A 19492-nucleotide genomic window follows, 5' to 3' on the forward strand; every position below is an offset into this window, starting at 1 on the left:
CGGTGACGTCATCATATCGTGGCGAACAACCTGTATCTTCTCTAGGGCTTTTTCAATACAGTCTCTTTATTATTATTGTTCCGTGAAAAAAAGCTGGAAATGTCCTTCACTTCTGTAAACACTCTACAGGATCGAGAGGCTATTCGCGTGAAAGCAATGGTGAGTTTTAAGAATTATGGGCGTCATATGAGCCGTAAGTCGAATGATCTTTTTCTGGCTAATTATTAATTCATTCTAAGTTCGCTTTGTAAAACACTTAACACTTAGCTTTTCCTCTCATTTCAGTTATGCGATGGTAATTGCGTGGGCGATAGCGTTAAAAGGTGCTTTTCTGTCGATCCTCATATCACCTCATTTAATAATCTTCATCATTTGTTGAAGAGAGCCTTTCAATTGCAAGGGTAAGTTTAATTATTAAAGGCTGTCTAAAAGTCCTACAAAGATGTCAGTACTAGGTAACCTCTGTCAGTTGTCCAAGAATCAAGTTGAGGGACATAAATCCTACAGTTCTAAGCAGCCAGGCGTCTTAGTGGCCTTCTATAGCTTCTGAAGAAGTACAATAATTACAGGATCAGTAGATCACATTTATATGTAAAGCCATTCATGTGCAACCCTAATGATGGGGTGGAGGGGGCACAGAGGATTTTGTGACATAAAACTGCCAAGCAATATAAAAGTATGCTTTTGTGGTTGGCATTGCAAGTTTAGTAAAAAAATCCTCTTTGTGGTACTCTTAAAAGTTGATAGCCACCATTGAATAATAATAATAATAATTAATAATAATAATAATAATAATAATAATAATAATGTAATAATAATAATAATAATAATAATAATAATAATAATAATAATAATAATAATAATAATAAGTTAACATTGCATTATCCAGCCTAAAAATACCAAGGTTATAAAAAATACAACGCAATATTCTTCTTCTCTCCTCTTCTGCTCTATTTCCTACTTCATTTCTCACTTTCAATAGTTTAAAAAGCGTTGAAAAGTTAATAAAAAATAAAAAAATAATAACAATAATACTTTTAAAAGGAAAATTAACAAAAAACGTTACATGACGTTTCGATGAGCTCATGTCTTGTGCTCATGTAATGTTTTTTTGTTTTTTCATTAATTTTTCTTTTAAAATGTTTCTCAAAATCAATCTTGATATTAATAATAATAATAAGAATAATATTATTATTATTATTTTGTTTCATTTAGTCCTTACATAATTTTATGTCCACTAAAATTCAAACTATCAGAATGTCAATCAGGATATCAATCAAATTTCCAAGTACAAATGGATATTCCAGTTTCTTCATGTCTTCAGTATACCGTAAATTTCAACACATTGGTCATCTAATTGTAACAAAAAGCTTGTCGATCTATACTATTTTCATGGAAATGGAATTGCTGCTGTGGAACAGTAAAGGAGGGAGGTCACAGAATTTTAAATTCCACTTTAAGGTTATTCCCCTTGTTTTGTTACTGTGCACAATGGCAAAAATTATTAAAATTTTATGCTCATTTTTAGCTAACTGCTGAATATCACTCAATCTTACTTGCATCTAACAACAAAATTCTTCACTTGCATTTTGCACAGAAATTAAGGTGGTTTTCGTAAGGCTGCCCCCAGTCCCTTCCCAGAGAAACCAGTTTTCAAGCTTGATTGGACAGTGCATTGTAAAATATTTGCAGAACCAACCCAGTGACCGTATTTTGTCTTTTCAGATTTCTTGCCACAATATCGTTTGCCAACTACCTTGAAAATTTAAGTAAAATCTTTTATTTAGAAATATCAAATTTTGTGCCTAAATCTAGCCAATGGACATTTAAGTATACTTTCAGAGGTAACGAATTAGATTCTTTTGTGGAATATCTCAGTAGTACTGGTCAGGTATAGTTTTCAAACAGATTTCACATTGAAAATAATTTATGCACAGTGAAAAAATTCTACAAAATGAGCTGTTAACTATTCTCTTCAGAAAAATAATTCCTGTTTTTGGCAAATGCTCTACTACAGTCCTTTTTGTTCAAAAAGTGCATAAATTACGCTATTTCAATTCTTCGTTTCAAAGAACGAACATGGCGACCCCCTCTTTTTATTTCAATTTTGAAGCAAACATATTTAGATCAGTAACTTGACGAAATATGAACAAAATCGTATTTTATCTTCTATTTCAGTGGAATGACCTTAAAGTGCCTAGTATGAAGTAAAAATTAACTTAAATGCTTATTTTAAAAGTTCTTTCAAATAGAACAAGAATGGCATTTTCATTTTTTGAATGTCTTCTCTCGTTCCAAAGATGTTCAAGTTTTTGTTCAGAAAAATTGATGACATCGCAAATTGTTTCAGTACAAAGATAAATCACAAAATCGAGAATATCTTGGGAAATATTGGAGTGATGCATATTAAGTTTTTTTTTACTTCATAGGCACTTTAAGAAGCTGTCATTTTTAACTAGTGAATGCGGGCATGCGCAATGAACCAGTTATCGTGATGTGGACTGAATTTCACCCGCTTGCGCAATCAGCTGTAAACTTCATATTAATTTAATTGGAATTTAATCAAATTGTAAATTATTCATAAGTTATAAGTTTTGATAGTGCATGAATTCACCATCAGCCTCCATTATGGGACAAAAAACAAGCACGTAAAATCAACTCGACGAATAAGTTATTCTTAAAAGAAAACACTAGCAGGTGTGTTGTCTGCTACATTTTTGTTGTAACCCCTTCCATTGACCGAAACTACAGTGAAACTAAGGGACAACTTCTTAGTTTGGTGACTGAAAGCACCAAGTTGAAAGCCGCTCAAGGCTGAGATTGTCGTCCAAGGCAACAGGGATTTGCACAAAATGGAAGAAGAAAATATGACGGAGAAATGTCTAACGGTGTTCCCTGTTCATTCGCGTATTCTTGTTTGGCTGTCCGAAGTAATTTGACCATTAAAATCGTAGTGCCAGAGGTGCCAGATAATTCAAAACCCTCAACAACTTATACATACAATAATTAATCTCACCTTCAGGAGTTGTGGACCATGTTGTCTAGTGGCATAGGGCTAAGGAGCAAGAGGTGGCGGGTTTGAGTCCCGAAGTGACAGGGGAACTTTTTTTCTTTTTCTTGTTCTTTTTCGTTTTTCTTTTCTTTTTTTGGCTTTTAAAAAAAGCCAACCATCCCAAAGGCTCCAAACAAATTTTGAAAATTAAAACTTTGTTTAAAAATGCAAGATTATTCAAGGAGCTCAATCTTGCTGAGACCAACGGCTAAAAATCTACTTGAAGTGGCCTAGGATGCAGAATAAAATTCCAGTGAGCCCCCTAAAGCCTTTGCGGCTTATATTTCGAGTCCTGGGCCAACCAAACAAAAAGCAAGCAACGTTTTATACCTTCAGTTGTCACTATTTACTTCTACATTCACGAGTTGGCTCACAGGAGCCTTTGATTTTTATCAGGAAACAAAAGTTTTCCTGAGCACCCAAGGGGTTTCTTATGGCATACCCCTTTCTAGAAAATTAATGCTGCCTTAATAAGGCCTGTATCTTTGCTTCCTTATTTTTATAGGGACTTCGAAATATCATACCAGCTCCCACAATCAAATGAAAATGGCAAGAGGCCGGATGTGTTCCTGTCCCTTACATCAGACTTTGACTTGGATGCTGCATTCATGAGTTCCTCTTTGCCATTTTTGAGTCTTAAAATTGAACCTGCTGTTTCCCCAGGTACATGGTGTTTACTATTCATTTAAGATTATGATAAAGATATGGAGGTTTACATTTAGTGGGTGGCTTATAAACAATAATTGTTTAATTTTGTGATTTTTCTTAACGTTCAACATCTACTAAGCTTTAGTAGATGTTTAAGTTGATGTCAAGTAAAATGATTTTACTTGACATCACTAGTCAAGGAAAATTTTGGCTGAATAAAACCCAGGCTTTTTTCCGCCTTTCTCTAGGGTCTGGTACTTCCTGTTCAGGGAGAGGAGTGTAGGGTCATATTTTCCCAAAACAGCAGCTTGTAAATAAGACCTCCCTGAAATGTGTTAGAGTACTTTATGGCTTTGCCAAAACTTCTTTTTTCACCCCTTGTTCACTTGGTGCAGTTTCAGACTGCATAAGTTTACACCGTGTAGAAGAATTTTGGCATTAAGTTTGCTGAGACAAGGTATGCAGTGTAAATGATCTATTAGGTATTCTTTCATTTCTGCTCAGGCCTACAGCAGGGGATTGGTGGGGGAGGTTAAAGCTCTTATTGTCACTCATCAAACCTCTATGTGCGTTTGTAGAAGTAAACAGTTTTCCAAGGTGTTGCATGTTTAATAATGCATATTTTCTCATTACCAAGAACAGTTTGAAACGCATAACAACTGTAATTATTATTCAACACATTGTGACACTGCCCAAATATGGTCATGGTGAACTCAATACACGTCGCCCGCACATAACAGATATCCTGCGATATACGTAGTTTTCGTGTGCCGGGGAGAAAAATGGCAGAGCTCTCTCAAAAAGTAACGACCTCTCAAGAACACCAAACTATTAATAACGCTGTTTTATACTGAACACATAGAATACAACCAAGTTTGCTGTTAAGAATAATTATAATAATTTTATTGTAATGGTTAGTGCAAAAACTTGTACTGCCTACCTTTCTGTTTATGAACTGGCAAATTACAGTTCAGCAAAAACGTTTGATATCTTTTTCGCTAGACTTTTGGATTGTCCCGTATTCTAGGGCTCAGAAATTACAAACAGTACAGTATTTCCTTAGATTTGTTCCCCCAACCATTAAAGAAAGATCTTGACTCGTCTTGAAGAGATAGAGAAAACCACTTGAGAAAATCCGAATTCACCCTTAAGTGCCTCGACAAATTTTAGCTTTCTGGCAGACAAAAAGATAGACGGAGTACAAAGCAATTATTCTCAGAAGCATCAGAGCCGCTTGAAAAACCGTTTAGTTTCATAAAAGATCCAGAGTTCTTTCAAGCAACAAGGCACTAGATGTGTTTGTCAAAACACTGAGGAGAGATTGTGAAATTGCTTGCGTAGTAAACAAAGAAACACTGACCCGAGAAATCATTGATATGCTTTTCTAGTCTGTTCAGCTCGGCCCGGCTGACACAACAAATACTTCGCAGCTTCAAAGCGCTGTTTGGTTTTAGCTTTTGAGGCTAGAAATTTGTGGAAAATTTTACCGGAGCGATTGGCACACTAGACGAGTACTCAATTTTTTAATTTGATGCAAAACGCCCTCGATTTCATTCAAACTTGAACAAAGCTGCCACTTTCATTCATGCCGGTCCGCGCGCAAGAAAATGTTACAAGTTTCTTTTTTTTTTTTTGACAAATAAAGATCGCCCCCAGCTTTTCTGCTATAAACCTGTGCTTCGTTATCAATGTGTTGAATAATAAAACAATTATCCTGCTCAATCTTGTGGAATCTCGCCTGATTTTAGCCCACTCAGCCTACAGCCTCGTCGGCTAAGTATCAGGCAATATTCCACGCGATTTCTCAGGATAATTGTTTTATCATACATGTGCTTGCCAACAGACCAATTTTGATATACCGGTATTAAAATTCTAGCTTGGGTATGAGGCTTAGGGGAGGGTCGTACAGGGGTATTTTCGTGATGCGTGATTAGCTGATTTTATTTCCCGTGAAACGTGAATGTAACAAATTATTCTTCGTAATCCGTGACCTGAAGGTTTTGCGTGACCCGTGAAGAGCTTGAGAACGAAATTTTCATTTCTGTGATCCGTGATTTGCTATTTTTTCTGTTCGTGAACCGTGCAAGAGACCCCCCCTGTACGACCCTCTTAGGGGAATAAAACAAAATAAATTAATTATTCATCTCTGAACCTCATTGTTATTTCTGTTGTTTTGTTCCCCTAAGCCTCGTGGCCAAGTACAAATTTTAATATATCAAAACTGGTCTATTGATATCCACCAAATGTCAAAATCAAATTTAATAGGCCTTATCACGGTTTTTGATGCCATTTTGACGAGGAGGCAAACAGGCTCGAAATAACAGTGTTTGTATGGAAATCCGATGTCAAATAATTTTCATAAAACATCGCTTCTGAAAAATTCATGAATTGGAAACTTTTGGCACTAGGAAAAGGATTTTACGAAAAAATTTGGAGGGGTGTAGCTGTGCCAGAAAGCGTCCAGTCGTGTTTTGAACTCTCCATACATTTCCCTGTATTTTTTTCCGGCGAGCTATTTTTAGAGCAGTTCACGGCTGGTTCGCTAACAGACAAATGTATGGAAAGTTTAAAACACGACTGGAACGACTGGACGCTTTCTGGCACAGCTACATCCCTCCAATTTTTTTCTTAAAATCCTTTTCCTATGGCCAAAAGTTTCCAATTCATGAATTTTTCAGAAGCAATGTTTTATGAAAATTATTTGACATCGGATTTCCATACAAACACTGTTATTTCGAGCCTGTTTGCCTACTCGTCAAAATGGCGCCGAAAACCGTGAGAAGGCCTATTAACAATTTGACTGCTTAATTCACAAAATGTTGATCATCCAAGACCATAAACCAACTTTTAATGTGCAAACTCAGACTCCATCCTACAAACAAAATGTCTATTTATATTGTTTTCGTTCATTTATATTGAAACCATGAAGAAACAGTCACCTTGATAATGATAATGCCTTGATAATGATGGTAGCGTCATCGAAACGTCATTTGCAGCATTAGTTTAAATTTTTCTATTGAAGTTTTTCAGTAAACCTCTAATCTTATATTATTATTTACTTTTGAAGCCACATTAAAAAAAAACAACAACAACTTTTTGTCACAAAACAAAACCGAAGAATGCAGATATTACATTAAATGAGTAGTCTAACCAAAGAGAAGAGAAAAATGGATAGCTGATCATCCATTTCTTTTGAAACTTGTTTTGGTACATTAGTGCACCCAATAATTTCCCCTTGATCGCTGAAGCATTCCAATCAGACTACCGTCTTGAATCTGACATCCTTTACATTTCTTGTGATGTATTACTGGTTAGTGAGTAAATGACTGAGCTTCATGCATGACTAGGGATAAAAATTTGAAGGTCTCTGTGAAACCTCAAGAATGCATGCATGATGCCCTTAGAAAGCAAGCATACAGTGTATGTGGAAATGAAGCAATGTCTTGGATGATTTGTGGTTATCAAGCTACTTCCTAGTAGTTTTTAATGCCCAAATTGAAAAGGAACTTTTTAAATGGTTGGACATGGCGGCCAACTGTGTGAGAGGGGAACAAGGGGGGCCTTGCTTACCCTCTCTTTCATGTTTCCCTAGTGCATCGGAGAGCCTGGGAAAGGCCAATCTTTGCTAAGCATAAAGTAACATTGTTTTATAAATTAAAATTAAAACTTTGGCTTTTGGGCATTATTAAGAGCCACAAAAAAGAATTTGTTAGCAAAACACATGCATGCACAAAACAGCAATAAAGTGACTGACATAAATTGGCATTATACAACCTAGAGATTCCAGACTTTGTCAACTCATAGTGCTTTGTGATCAAAAAGGTACAACTGAATGTACAATGGAAGCATCCTAGGAGTATGTAGGATGTGTCACACTCTTGTACTCTACATTCAGTTGGAGGCATCCTAGGAATATGTAGGATGTGTTACACTCTTGTGGTCCACATTAGAGGCATCCAAGGAGTATGTAGGATGTGTCACACTCTTGTGGTCTGCATTGGAGCCATCCTAGGAGCATATAGGATGTGTCACACTCTTGTGGTCCACATTGGAGGCATTCTAGGAGTATGTAGGATGTGTCACACTCTTGTGGTCCGCATTGGAGGCATCCTAGGAGTATCTAGGATGTGTCACACTCTTGTGGTCCACATTGGAGGCATTCTAGGAGTATATAGGATGTGTCACCCTCTTGTGCTCCACATTGGAGGCATCCTAGCAGTATGTAGGATGTGTCACACTCGTGTGGTCCGCATTGGAGGCATCCTAGGAGTATGTAGGATGTGTCACACTCTTGTGGTCCGCATTGGAGGCATCCTAGGAGTATGTAGGATGTGTCACACTCTTGTGGTCCGCATTGGAGGCATCCTAGGAGTATCTAGGATGTGTCACACTCTTGTGGTCCACATTGGAGGCATTCTAGGAGTATATAGGATGTGTCACCCTCTTGTGCTCCACATTGGAGGCATCCTAGCAGTATGTAGGATGTGTCACACTCGTGTGGTCCGCATTGGAGGCATCCTAGGAGTATGTAGGATATGTCACACTCTTGTGGTCCACATTGGAGGCATCCTAGGAGTATGTAGGATGTGTCACACTCTTGTGGTCCACATTGGAGGCATCTTAGGAGTATGTAGGATGTCTCACACTCTTGTGGTCCACATTGGAGGCATCCTAGGAGTATGTAGGATATGTCACACTCTTGTGGTCCACATTGGAGGCATCCTAGGAGTATGTAGGATGTGTCACACTCTTGTGGTCCACATTGGAGGCATTCTAGGAGTATGTAGGATGTGTCACACTCTTGTGGTCCACATTGGAGGCATCCTAGGAGTATCTAGGATGTGTCACACTCTTGTGCTCCACATTGGAGGCATTCTAGGAGTATGTAGGATGTGTCACACTCTTGTGGTCCACATTGGAGGCATCCTAGGAGTATCTAGGATGTGTCACCCTCTTGTGGTCCGCATTGGAGGCATCCTAGGAGTATGTAGGATGTTTCAAACCCTTGTGCTCCACATTGGAGGCATCCTAGCAGTATGTAGGATGTGTCACACTCTTGTGCTCCACATTGGAGGCATTCTAGGAGTATGTAGGATGTGTCACACTCTTGTGCTCCACATTGGAGGCATCCTAGGAGTATGTAGGATGTCACACTCTTGTGGTTCGCATTGGAGGCATCCTAGGAGTATGTAGGATGTGTCACACTCTTGTGCTCCACATTGGAGGCATCCTAGGAGTATGTAGGATGTGTCACACTCTTGTGCTCCACATTGGAGGCATCCTAGGAGTATGTAGGATGTGTCACACTCTTGTGGTCCGCATTGGAGGCATCCTAGGAGTATGTTCATTGTTGGATGTGTCACACTCTTGTGCTCCACATTGGAGGCATCCTAGGAGTATGAAGGATGTGCCACACTCTTGTGCTCCACACTGGAGGCATCCTAGGAGTATGAAGGATGTGCCACACTCTTGTGCTCCACATTGGAGGCATCCTAGGAGTATGTAGGATGTGTCACACTCTTGTGGTCCACATTGGAGGCATCCTAGGAGTATCTAGGATGTGTCACACTCTTGTGCTCCACACTGGAGGCATCCTAGGAGTATGAAGGATGTGTCACACTCTTGTGGTCCACATTGGAGGCATCCTAGGAGTATGTAGGATGTGTCACACTCTTGTGCTCCACATTGGAGGCATCCTAGGAGTATCTAGGATGTGTCACACTCTTGTGCTCCACATTGGAGGCATCCTAGGAGTATGTAGGATGTGTCACACTCTTGTGGTCCACATTGGAGGCATCCTAGGAGTATGTAGGATGTGTCACACTCTTGTGCTCCACATTGGAGGCATCCTAGGAGTATCTAGGATGTGTCACACTCTTGTGCTCCACATTGGAGGCATCCTAGGAGTATGTAGGATGTGTCACACTCTTGTGGTCCACATTGGAGGCATCCTAGGAGTATGTAGGATGTGTCACACTCTTGTGCTCCACATTGGAGGCATCCTAGGAGTATGCAGGATGTGTCACACTCTTGTGCTCCACATTGGAGGCATCCTAGGAGTATCTAGGATGTGTCACACTCTTGTGCTCCACATTGGAGGCATCCTAGGAGTATCTAGGATGTGTCACACTCTTGTGCTCCACACTGGAGGCATCCTAGGAGTATGAAGGATGTGCCACACTCTTGTGCTCCACATTGGAGGCATCCTAGGAGTATGTAGGATGTGTCACACTCTTGTGGTCCACATTGGAGGCATCCTAGGAGTATGTAGGATGTGTCACACTCTTGTGCTCCACATTGGAGGCATCCTAGGAGTATCTAGGATGTCTCACACTCTTGTGCTCCACATTGGAGGCATCCTAGCAGTATGTAGGATGTGTCACACTCTTGTGGTCCACATTGGAGGCATCCTAGGAGTATCTAGGATGTGTCACACTCTTGTGCTCCACATTGGAGGCATCCTAGGAGTATGTAGGATGTGTCACACTCTTGTGGTCCGCATTGGAGGCATCCTAGGAGTATGTTCATTGTTGGATGTGTCACACTCTTGTGCTCCACATTGGAGGCATCCTAGGAGTATGAAGGATGTGCCACACTCTTGTGCTCCACACTGGAGGCATCCTAGGAGTATGAAGGATGTGCCACACTCTTGTGCTCCACATTGGAGGAATCCTAGGAGTATGTAGGATGTGTCACACTCCTGTGCTCCACATTGGAGGCATTCTAGGAGTATGTAGGATGTGTCACACTCTTGTGCTCCACATTGGAGGCATCCTAGGAGTATCTAGGATGTGTCACACTCTTGTGCTCCACATTGGAGGCATCCTAGGAGTATGTAGGATGTCACACTCTTGTGGTCCGCATTGGAGGCATCCTAGGAGTATGTAGGATGTCTCACACTCTTGTGCTCCACATTGGAGGCATCCTAGGAGTATGTAGGATGTGTCACACTCTTGTGGTCCACATTGGAGGCATCCAAGGAGTATGTAGGATGTGTCACACTCTTATGGTCCACATTGGAGGCATCCTAGGAGTATGTAGGATGTGTCACACTCTTGTGCTCCACATTGGAGGCATCCTAGGAGTATGCAGGATGTGTCACACTCTTGTGCTCCACATTGGAGGAATCCTAGGAGTATGTAGGATGTGTCACACTCTTGTGCTCCACATTGGAGGCATTCTAGGAGTATGTAGGATGTGTCACACTCTTGTGCTCCACATTGGAGGCATCCTAGGAGTATCTAGGATGTGTCACACTCTTGTGGTCCACATTGGAGGCATCCTAGGAGTATGTAGGATGTGTCACATTCATGTGCTCCACACGGGAGGCATCCTAGTATGTATGTGCCACAATCCTGTGTTCCACATTGGAAGTAACCTTTTGGCTAGCAGTATATTATGGGATTTGATGTACCCCTGCTCTCCACGTTTACCATTTTTCTGTGTTATTGTCTTGTTACTTTAGATGATGGTCACAATGACTGGACATTTCTTGAAGCCACAGAAGCACCACTAACCAATAATGTGCAATCCACTGGTGTCTCTACCAATGTGCCATTTCACATTTCCTTAAAACATCAGATGGAACGAACATTCAGCAAATTAACCAAAGCATTCAATGATTCAACCAAGCGGGGACCTTTAAAGGAATTAGAATGGCAATGTCATTTGGACTCTGAAGGTCGTGTCCTTGGTATTGACGAGTTGTGGACCAGAATATTCCAAGGTGGTGGCCTTGAGCCTGGTTTGCGTAATGAGGTTTGGCCTCATCTTCTGAATGTGTTTCCCCCTGATTTAACCAAAGAAGAGAGGGAACGACACTTGAAAATGAAATCACAGGTTTACTATCATCTTAAATCAAAATGGGAGGCAAAATGCCCCAAAGAAATTGAACCAATCACTCACTTAATAATGAAAGATGTGCTGCGAACAGACCGGACCCACCCTTACTTTTCTGTGCCAGATGACCACCAGCATGTTAATGCTTTATTTAACATTTTGACAACCTATGCGTTGGAAAATCCTGATGTGTCTTACGCACAAGGGATGAGTGACCTCGCTGCACCTTTGCTCGTCATCTTAGACAATGAATCAGTAGCCTATACTTGTTTTTGTGCTCTACTGGACAGAATGAAGGGACACTTTCTTTTGGATGGAAAAGCCATGACGCAGAAATTTGATCACCTTTCCCAGCTTGTTCATCGCATGGAACCAGAACTATTCAAGTACCTCATGAGTATTGAAGCAGATGACATGTTCTTCTGCTATCGCTGGCTTCTTCTTGATTTAAAAAGAGAGTTTCCATTTGATGATGCTGTGCACTTGATGGAAGTACTTTGGAGTTCAACCACTCATGCAGTTGGAGGAGTGTCTAGAGGCAACTGTGCAGCCATTCTTATGCAGAATGGTTATTTTGGAGAAGATAAAGTTAGTGTTGACGATGATTCAGATTGCAGTGATTTGGAGGAGACTGGATTCTGTTCATTAACAACTAAACCTGTCGATCAAGAAACGAAACTGCTTCAGTTACCGGGGCCGTATCACCTGGGTGATGGCAATCCATTTGCTCTCTTTATGTGTGTGGCTATACTGTCTATTCACAAAGATTATTGTATGCAGAAACAAATGGATTACAACACACTAGCTATGTACTTTGACAAGTTGGTTCGAAAGCATGACCTTGCTAAAACGCTGGTCAAAGCAAGGGCATTGTATGCTGAGTATCTCAGGTCATTTGGAGAAATAAAAAACGAGGAGACACCATTCAAAGATGATTCTAAAACACAATGGAAAAATGAGCCACTGATTGATATCCCACTCAAAACAGGTCACTTTGTTGAATGCTGATAAGCTCGATTATCCAAGTTGCTTGTTTTGACTCTCATCAATTCTGTGGAAGATTCCAACCCTTTAAAGGTCTGTCCAGTGGCCACGGTGGATACTGGCACTAGTTTTAAAATAATAGCACTTGGCTCATTGTGTTGCGACTACAGCATGCCAGCTGACCATTCTTGTCCCCGCCAGTCAATAATTGACAAACTATAAATATTGAATCAAGGGCCACTCGGGAACTGACCGTGAGTGTTTTTTAGATTGTTTTTTTTGTTTTAGCTCAGATTCGCCAGATATTTGCATGTGGCCCTCAATTCCTTTTGGAAATGTTGTCCCAATTTTTTATCAGCCATTTTGCGCTTTGTTTGCAATAAAAACCACTAATTATAGGCAAGATTTCCGTTTTATCACAGAACAAAGCACTAAGCAGCAGATCCGACATTGAAGGAATTGAAGGCTACATTCAAAAACTAGACGTAAGGGAGGAAAGATTACGTGACGAGCCAGAAGAGCGTCTGCGAGGGAGCTTACTCAAAAACAAGCTTGGTGATGCCTATTTTTTATTATGGAAATATGATCACCATGTTCAGATACAACATTTGACTAAGTTAAAATAGTTGTAGGGACGGGCTCAGAGCCACCTTAAGGTTTAAAAAAATGCATTGTGGCTCTGAACCCCTTCCTGTAAATTTTTGTTCAAATTTGCAAAACGTTGCACCGAAAAATCGGGTAAGTGGTAAAAAATGGCGGTCATCGAGCTCGGTTTTTTAGTTTTAATCACTTGAAGCTCAAATTACGGCTGTTTTTACAGGTTGTATTGTTGCTATGGTAACCTATTAAGTGAAAAAGAAACCGTAACTTTGATTAGGCATTTTCTTAATTGCATTATTGTAGCATCAACTGAAAAGAGGTGGTAGTAATGATCCATGAAATTATAAGGCCTGCGACTTTAAAACGTTTTATCGGCACTGTTGAGGCTTTTGCTATTTGATTAGAGCGTATGTGACGTGAGCATAAAACAGGTCAGAGTTCCATTACTGGCTGCCGTCGCTGTTACCGCGGAGCAAAAATCGTCGGGTAGTTTACAGGGGCGATTTGACATTTCGCTTAAAATCGCCGCCAAAATCGCCCCACAGAATTGAATCATATAGACACAACAAGACAAAAGAAAATTTGAAAACTTATCGGTTCTTTCTGTCGTTTGAATGGAATAGAAAATAAATCTCACTTCATCTGTTGTTATCGTTAGATAAAACTTTAAAATATTTCTTTTTCATAATGTTAATAGGTAATAACGTGTACATATGGGAATGCTCAAATAAATTGTTATTATTGTTCTGCGGGCTCTTTCCCAGAAACAACACAGCTTACATTCCCAGTTTTTCGTTATGTTTTCTAACGATTTAAGATCTTGATGATTTTGATGTTTAACGATGGTTGAATTCTCGAGCAGTATCTACAGGCATGCGTACTCTCACCGTATTTGGGCTTTGTTAACGGTTAACACAGTAACGTCTGAACCAATGTAGCTAAAGACGACCAGAACACACTGTTCCTATCCAAAACAAAAAAAAACAGACTGAGCTGTGACCACAGCCATTATTTTTCATGGCTATTAGTGCTTTAAATTGTGTGGAAAAATGCTCCTTGGTTATTTGAAAAAAAAATATATTTTTTTCTGATCTCGAGCTCTTATTCTAGAGATGAAATTTCATTTTTTCGAAAGACATTGGACCCGGCTATCCGTTTTGGGATTTATTCGTGTTATAGCTCACCAACATGATTCTTGAGGTATTTTGTTCCTCGTTCAGACTTTGGCTACTTTCAAACCGAAGGTAATATTTATTTTGTTTACCCGAAACAACTTTGCACAACTTTATGCCTTTAATGCTCTAAATCAGATAATATTATAAATAGCTAACGTCTAGAAATAAGTAATCGTCTTTAATTATTTAGGATGGTTGAAAAAATTGTTGTAAGGTTTTCTCTTGTAATGCTTTTCTTTCGCATTGATCACGTGGCCGGCCACATGCTATTCATTGTATCCCGCCTGGGTGATATTGCTGAATTGTATCCCGCGCGGATTACATTTGAATTTAGTTGAGGCTAAGTGATCACTAACCAGCCAATGATAGTCCGTCAGAGTTACACCTGGGGGAATCGCAGCTGCATAACAATGTCTGATAATGTTTATGCGGCAAACTCGTCATTTCATGGTCACCCGGGAGCATCAGCTACCATCAACAGCACCCGCACAACATCTGATGTCCGCGATCTCACAGAGTTGTTACCCTTGGACACCCAGAACAATGCAAGCAGATGGCAGACACTCCGGACCAAGTACCCTAGGAATATGAACCCGATGAAATACACTAGGAATATGGGCCCCTAGGAATATGGGCCCGACAAATAGCCTAGGAATATGAACCCGGCCAAGTACCCTAGGAATATGGACCCGACGAAGTACACTAGGATTATGGGCCCGACGAAGTACACTAGGTTTGTGGGCCCCTAGGAAAATGGACCCGACAAATAGCCTAGGAATATGAACCCGGCCAAGTTCCCTAGGAATATGGACCCGGCCAAGTACCCTAGGAATATGGATCCGACTATCTACCCTAGGAATATGGACAACCAGAAACAACTTAACTTCACATTTCCTTGCGAGCTGGAACCTTCGACGGAAGACAATATTTTATTTTTCCAAGTTATTGCTCTCGATTTCGTTTCTAAAATGTTTTTCAATGCTGGTTTCTTACGTGGCGACATTGGCCTGTCAATATCAAATACTGCTGCAGTCCTGGAAAGTGATTCGAATATAAACGGATGTTTGGCAAATGTTGGATGAACGGAGTGATTAAACGGTTTCAACGCCATTCAACATTTTCAAGAACAAAGGAAATGTGTAATCGATGTTGAATGAAAGTTTAAACCAATTTAAATTTGATTCAACACACTTTCAACAAGCTTTCAACATTTTTTACGCTTTCAACAATGTTGAATGACCTGTTCAACCGACATCTGGTTACGTTGAATGCATGTTGAAGCAAATGTTGTAAGCGTTTAAACGGGCCTTAAGGGATAGATCATTTTATTACGTCTCGAGCGGGGAGGGAAGCGGTGGCTTTGGAATAGGGGTGAAAAACCGGATAATCGCTGAACAGAACGGACCTCGGTGAATCGAAATAATCGAAGATTAAAGATGAATAATCGGAAAATTGTAGAATAGTAGAACGGAATTCGGACGGTCGAAATATTCGGAGAATCGGAAGAATCGCATACGAAAACTCCTAATTTGCAAGTCAACGATTTAACACTTACCAAACCCTTCTGAAACTATCGATTTCAAGGTATTTGACACCTGAACCTAAATACCGTAGCATTTTCTAAATGTGGATTATTTCCTTTCTTTCTTTCTTTCTTTCTTTTTTTTTTTTTTTTTTTTTGATAAAAAATTTTTACTCTTTGTCTTAACGACAAAACGTTTACGATTTTATATAGATGCAGATCATCAGGATTTATGTGTTAACAGTTTAAAAAGCGTCATAGGAAACGGTTGGGCTTCAGTCACAGGCTCATTGCTAAATAAACGGAACCATTTTTTATTTATTCTGTGTGTGTGTTTAAGGGCGTGCTGCTAACATCTCTATCCTCCAAATTAAACAACGAACATTGAAAATAAATACATTCAAGAAAAAATAAAATTCAGTTAAAATGCAGTTTTGACAGCTGTCAATAGTGTTTTAGAGAATTGTTTGAGACGGAATTTCAATTACACAACGTATTTGCATATGAATGGCGATCTTTGTCTCAAGCGAGACAACTGCTTTATACCGCTTTTATACTCTGAGCTGCAGATAAATTTCAAAGATGTTTCTTCTCGGTGATTTCAAAAATGATTCTTTGTTTAGGGGTGCGATTACACTACGGGATTAACATTGAGGATGCTGTACATAAAGGATCTACATATGGCCGCTTAAATCCAGAAAAGAAAATTGTTCCAACAAATGAAAATACTGTCGGAAAATTGACGTCGTCAAGACAACAGTTAGGCGGCAGCTGCTAGCAGCGGTTATTTTCCGTACTTTTATTCTACGCTGCTGTTCAATATTGTAATGAGCCCAGCCTTACCATGTCTTGTGGTTTATTCAGGCACTACTCGAAAGCTCGTCGGTTTTTGTACGAAGAAGAAGTTCAGCGACTTTTCGAATGTGAAGAAAATGACAAAAGAAAGATTATTTCAACCATACCAATCGATGACAACTATCGAGGCTCTATCGCGAAGGCAGCCGATCTGAGAGAAACGCTTTGCAAACTTCGTCTGTTTGGTACAGGAGTATGCCGAATTGAAGTGCTTCAACCGAGTGGTCTTGGTTATGTTGGAAGCGGTTTTTACTTTGGCGATGGATGGATTCTCACAGCTGCTCATGTTCTTCGTAATCGCGATAAAGTTAACAAGGCAAAGTTCGTCTTCTTTCCGTCAGATCATGAAATTTTCTTTGAAGCACGGCCACGCAGAGCCATCATTCATCGCTTACTTCCCGTGGGTAGAAGGCCTGATTACCATAACAGAGATATAGCGCTGGTTAAACTTGGCATCCAGTACACTCATGGCAGGAAAAAGAATGATTTAGAAGAATGGGAAATAGATGAACAACAACTTCTCGAACAATTCAATTTGTTCGATTTCTCTTCCCTTGTAAAGAATGCATTTACTTCCAGCGGTGAGGTAGAGTTCAGCATGAGATCCACCAATCCATTGACGGCCATTCACTTTGGAGGCCGGCAGGATACCCACAAGAAATTTGCATTCGACATGGCTGTAGATGCGGTCTACAAGCACATGCCATTTAAAGTAATCGACTTTGCTCTGTCCGTTGACAGTGGAGCATCAGGCTGCCCTGTCATCCAGCGAGTCGAAGGGCACTGGGTTCTACTGGGTGTGTTATTTGCTGGCGTGTCACATGAGACTGAGGAAAGTTCAGTTGTTACAGGCCAAGCATTGCTGTGGAACCAGCAGGTCCTTCATCACATACAAGCCGGCCGCGAGGCTGTTGAAAAGATGTCCACCTTCAAGCCTTATAATGTCTTAATTCCATTCTCGGAGAGAGCCCAGCTCCTTCTTGAAACTAGCGTCAAGGAAGCAGCTGATCTCGCCGTAAAACACCGCATCTTGATCTTGTAAGAAATAACTGATGTCGATAAACGAGTAAAAACGTCGGATCTGTAATGGGCCATTCATAAAAGGATATTCATTTGTCCAGTTACAATGGAGTTTTCAAAGAAACGACCCTCGTTCCTTTCGGATTCAATGGTCTTTTACCGGTCAATATTACTTTTGACTGGTCGCTTGGAGTAGCTAAGACGTATATGGGCCAATCGATGACAAGTGTCAGGAAGGACACATAATAGTAAAGACATTCTAAAGGTGTTTTTTTTTTTTTTCGTAATACCACAAACAGATCAGTATTTACTGTCTCGTGCCTTTTTAGCAGAGAATTACAGGTAGCTGGGATTTAGAACTGAGTGGGATGTTCATATTAAGTCGGAACTTGGCTGGATCCGCTGAAATGAGAACACCAACATTCTTCTCTGAAATAGTTGTCAATAACTGTATACTAAACGTGGACCGAATTCAACGTGTCGGTGCGTATTTTAGCTATTCTCGTAATTTGTTTTTATGAGTACATAATGCCAGAATTGTTATTGCGATACAAAAAGGCAGAATTGTACAGACATGAATGATAGTTATACTAATAAATAGTTATACTGTTTTGCGGTGTAGAAAAGTTTGCCAATGTTATTTATACCAACCTTCTCAACAACAGTAAAAAGTCTAAGAACCGCTCTTTAGAACTGAGCTACACTGGGATTGGAATTTTTCTAAAATCCTTGAGTAGATAACGGATATAAATAGTTTTAGCCAAAAAAAAAAAAAATACGAAAAAGGTCTTCAGACCAGTGGAAATAACTCAGCTGGAACCCGTCGATTCAGACGGAAAATACTGAGATAATCGTAACGAAACCTTGTCGTTTACAGTTGCGATCATATTTTGTGGAGCTTTTATCGCACCCTTACTGCAATTTTTTATCACGCAAGGTCGTGCGATTTCTGTATGGTACCGCTGCACGTTTTCTTAGAAACCCTGCAAGTTTGCATCAAATTTGAAACTTGCCTGTGAACAGGCTCCCAAGTGGAGTGTAGGGCTAAGAGAAAAATCGAGCTCGGTCTGGTAAGAGAAATAAAGACCGCGCTCATCTCTATCCGCTCCGCTCGTTCCGCACTCTTCGTCCTATGCCTGTTCACAGGCTAGTTTGAAATATGTTCGAAACCCCCGATATCAGTCGTGGAAACAAGTCGCGCTGAAATCGCCTCTAGTTTACACAAGCGATTTTAAACTGCAGCTTGAGCGTGACAAACGGTTGCACTAAAAAATGCGACAAAAATTGCACGAATATGAAACCACCCGAAAATTTAGAACTCGGCCACTCCATGGGTATTTCTAAAGAAATCGAACATGCAGTGATTGCCATTGAGACAACAAAGATCGCAAGATTAACGCGACGATTTACAAATCATCATAGTCACATAGAAAATGTCATATTTTAAAATGTGTTACAGCCAAAAAATTTAATCTAAAGTTTTGCCATCTCCCTATTTTGGGCAACAGTGGCCGCCAACTATATCAGCGAAAGACCGAACAATGTCAGCAAAAAATCTGAGCACTTTTTGTCGTTCCGGGGATTAATCTTTATTAAATTAGTGCGTCAGTTTATTCTATGATCTCCTGTTTATATCATTTTATTGTTGCAGTTTCTTAACCGAGTAATTGATTTTGTGAGCGCTTTTTGTGTACGAACTGTACACTATGTAATCAAATGCGATATAAAATGCATTGTTATTGTGTTTGACCTGTATTTTGTGCAATCTGTTTTTAGCGGTCAAGTTGTCTTCATAAG

The 19492-nt window shown here is 40.0% G+C and overlaps 2 protein-coding genes and 1 long non-coding RNA gene across 6 annotated transcripts in view; 2 read left to right on the forward strand and 1 right to left on the reverse strand.

Moving 5' to 3' along the window:
• Positions 1-22: 22 nt before the first annotated feature.
• Positions 23-13984, forward strand: LOC146454713 (TBC1 domain family member 25-like). Of its 3 annotated transcripts, XM_085095250.1 has the most exons (4): positions 23-159; positions 286-401; positions 3558-3715; positions 11166-13984. In XM_085095250.1, the coding sequence occupies exons 1-4, from the start codon at positions 100-102 to the stop codon at positions 12545-12547; spliced, it is 1716 nt and encodes a 571-aa protein (XP_084951376.1). In that variant the 5' UTR covers positions 23-99; the 3' UTR covers positions 12548-13984. The 3 variants fall into 3 exon arrangements, with proteins under 3 accessions (XP_084951376.1, XP_084951377.1, XP_084951378.1); XM_085095251.1 differs by lacking the exons at positions 23-159; positions 286-401; positions 3558-3715 and adding an exon at positions 10882-10901 and having other exon boundaries at positions 11049-13983; XM_085095252.1 differs by lacking the exons at positions 23-159; positions 286-401; positions 3558-3715 and adding an exon at positions 10981-11040 and having other exon boundaries at positions 11093-13983.
• The window catches only part of LOC146454714 (uncharacterized), a 7924-nt gene continuing 489 nt past the window's right edge, over positions 12058-19492 (reverse strand). The window contains exons 2-4 of one of the 2 annotated variants that reach the window (XR_014859218.1): positions 18017-18097; positions 14011-14087; positions 12058-12197 (exon numbers count right to left, since the gene is read on the reverse strand). This is a non-coding gene — a long non-coding RNA (uncharacterized LOC146454714). The remainder of the gene's footprint in view (positions 12198-14010; positions 14088-18016; positions 18098-19492) is intronic. The other variant, XR_014859217.1, reaches the window with a different exon arrangement.
• LOC146454715 (uncharacterized) lies at positions 14100-19439 on the forward strand. Its single transcript, XM_085095254.1, has one exon. It carries the CDS (start codon positions 16665-16667, stop codon positions 17715-17717), a length of 1053 nt encoding a protein of 350 aa, XP_084951380.1. The 5' UTR covers positions 14100-16664; the 3' UTR covers positions 17718-19439.

The sequence above is a fragment of the Pavona decussata genome, unplaced genomic scaffold (assembly GCF_977016875.1).
Source record: "Pavona decussata unplaced genomic scaffold, jaPavDecu1.1 SCAFFOLD_300, whole genome shotgun sequence".
NCBI lineage: Eukaryota > Metazoa > Cnidaria > Anthozoa > Scleractinia > Agariciidae > Pavona > Pavona decussata.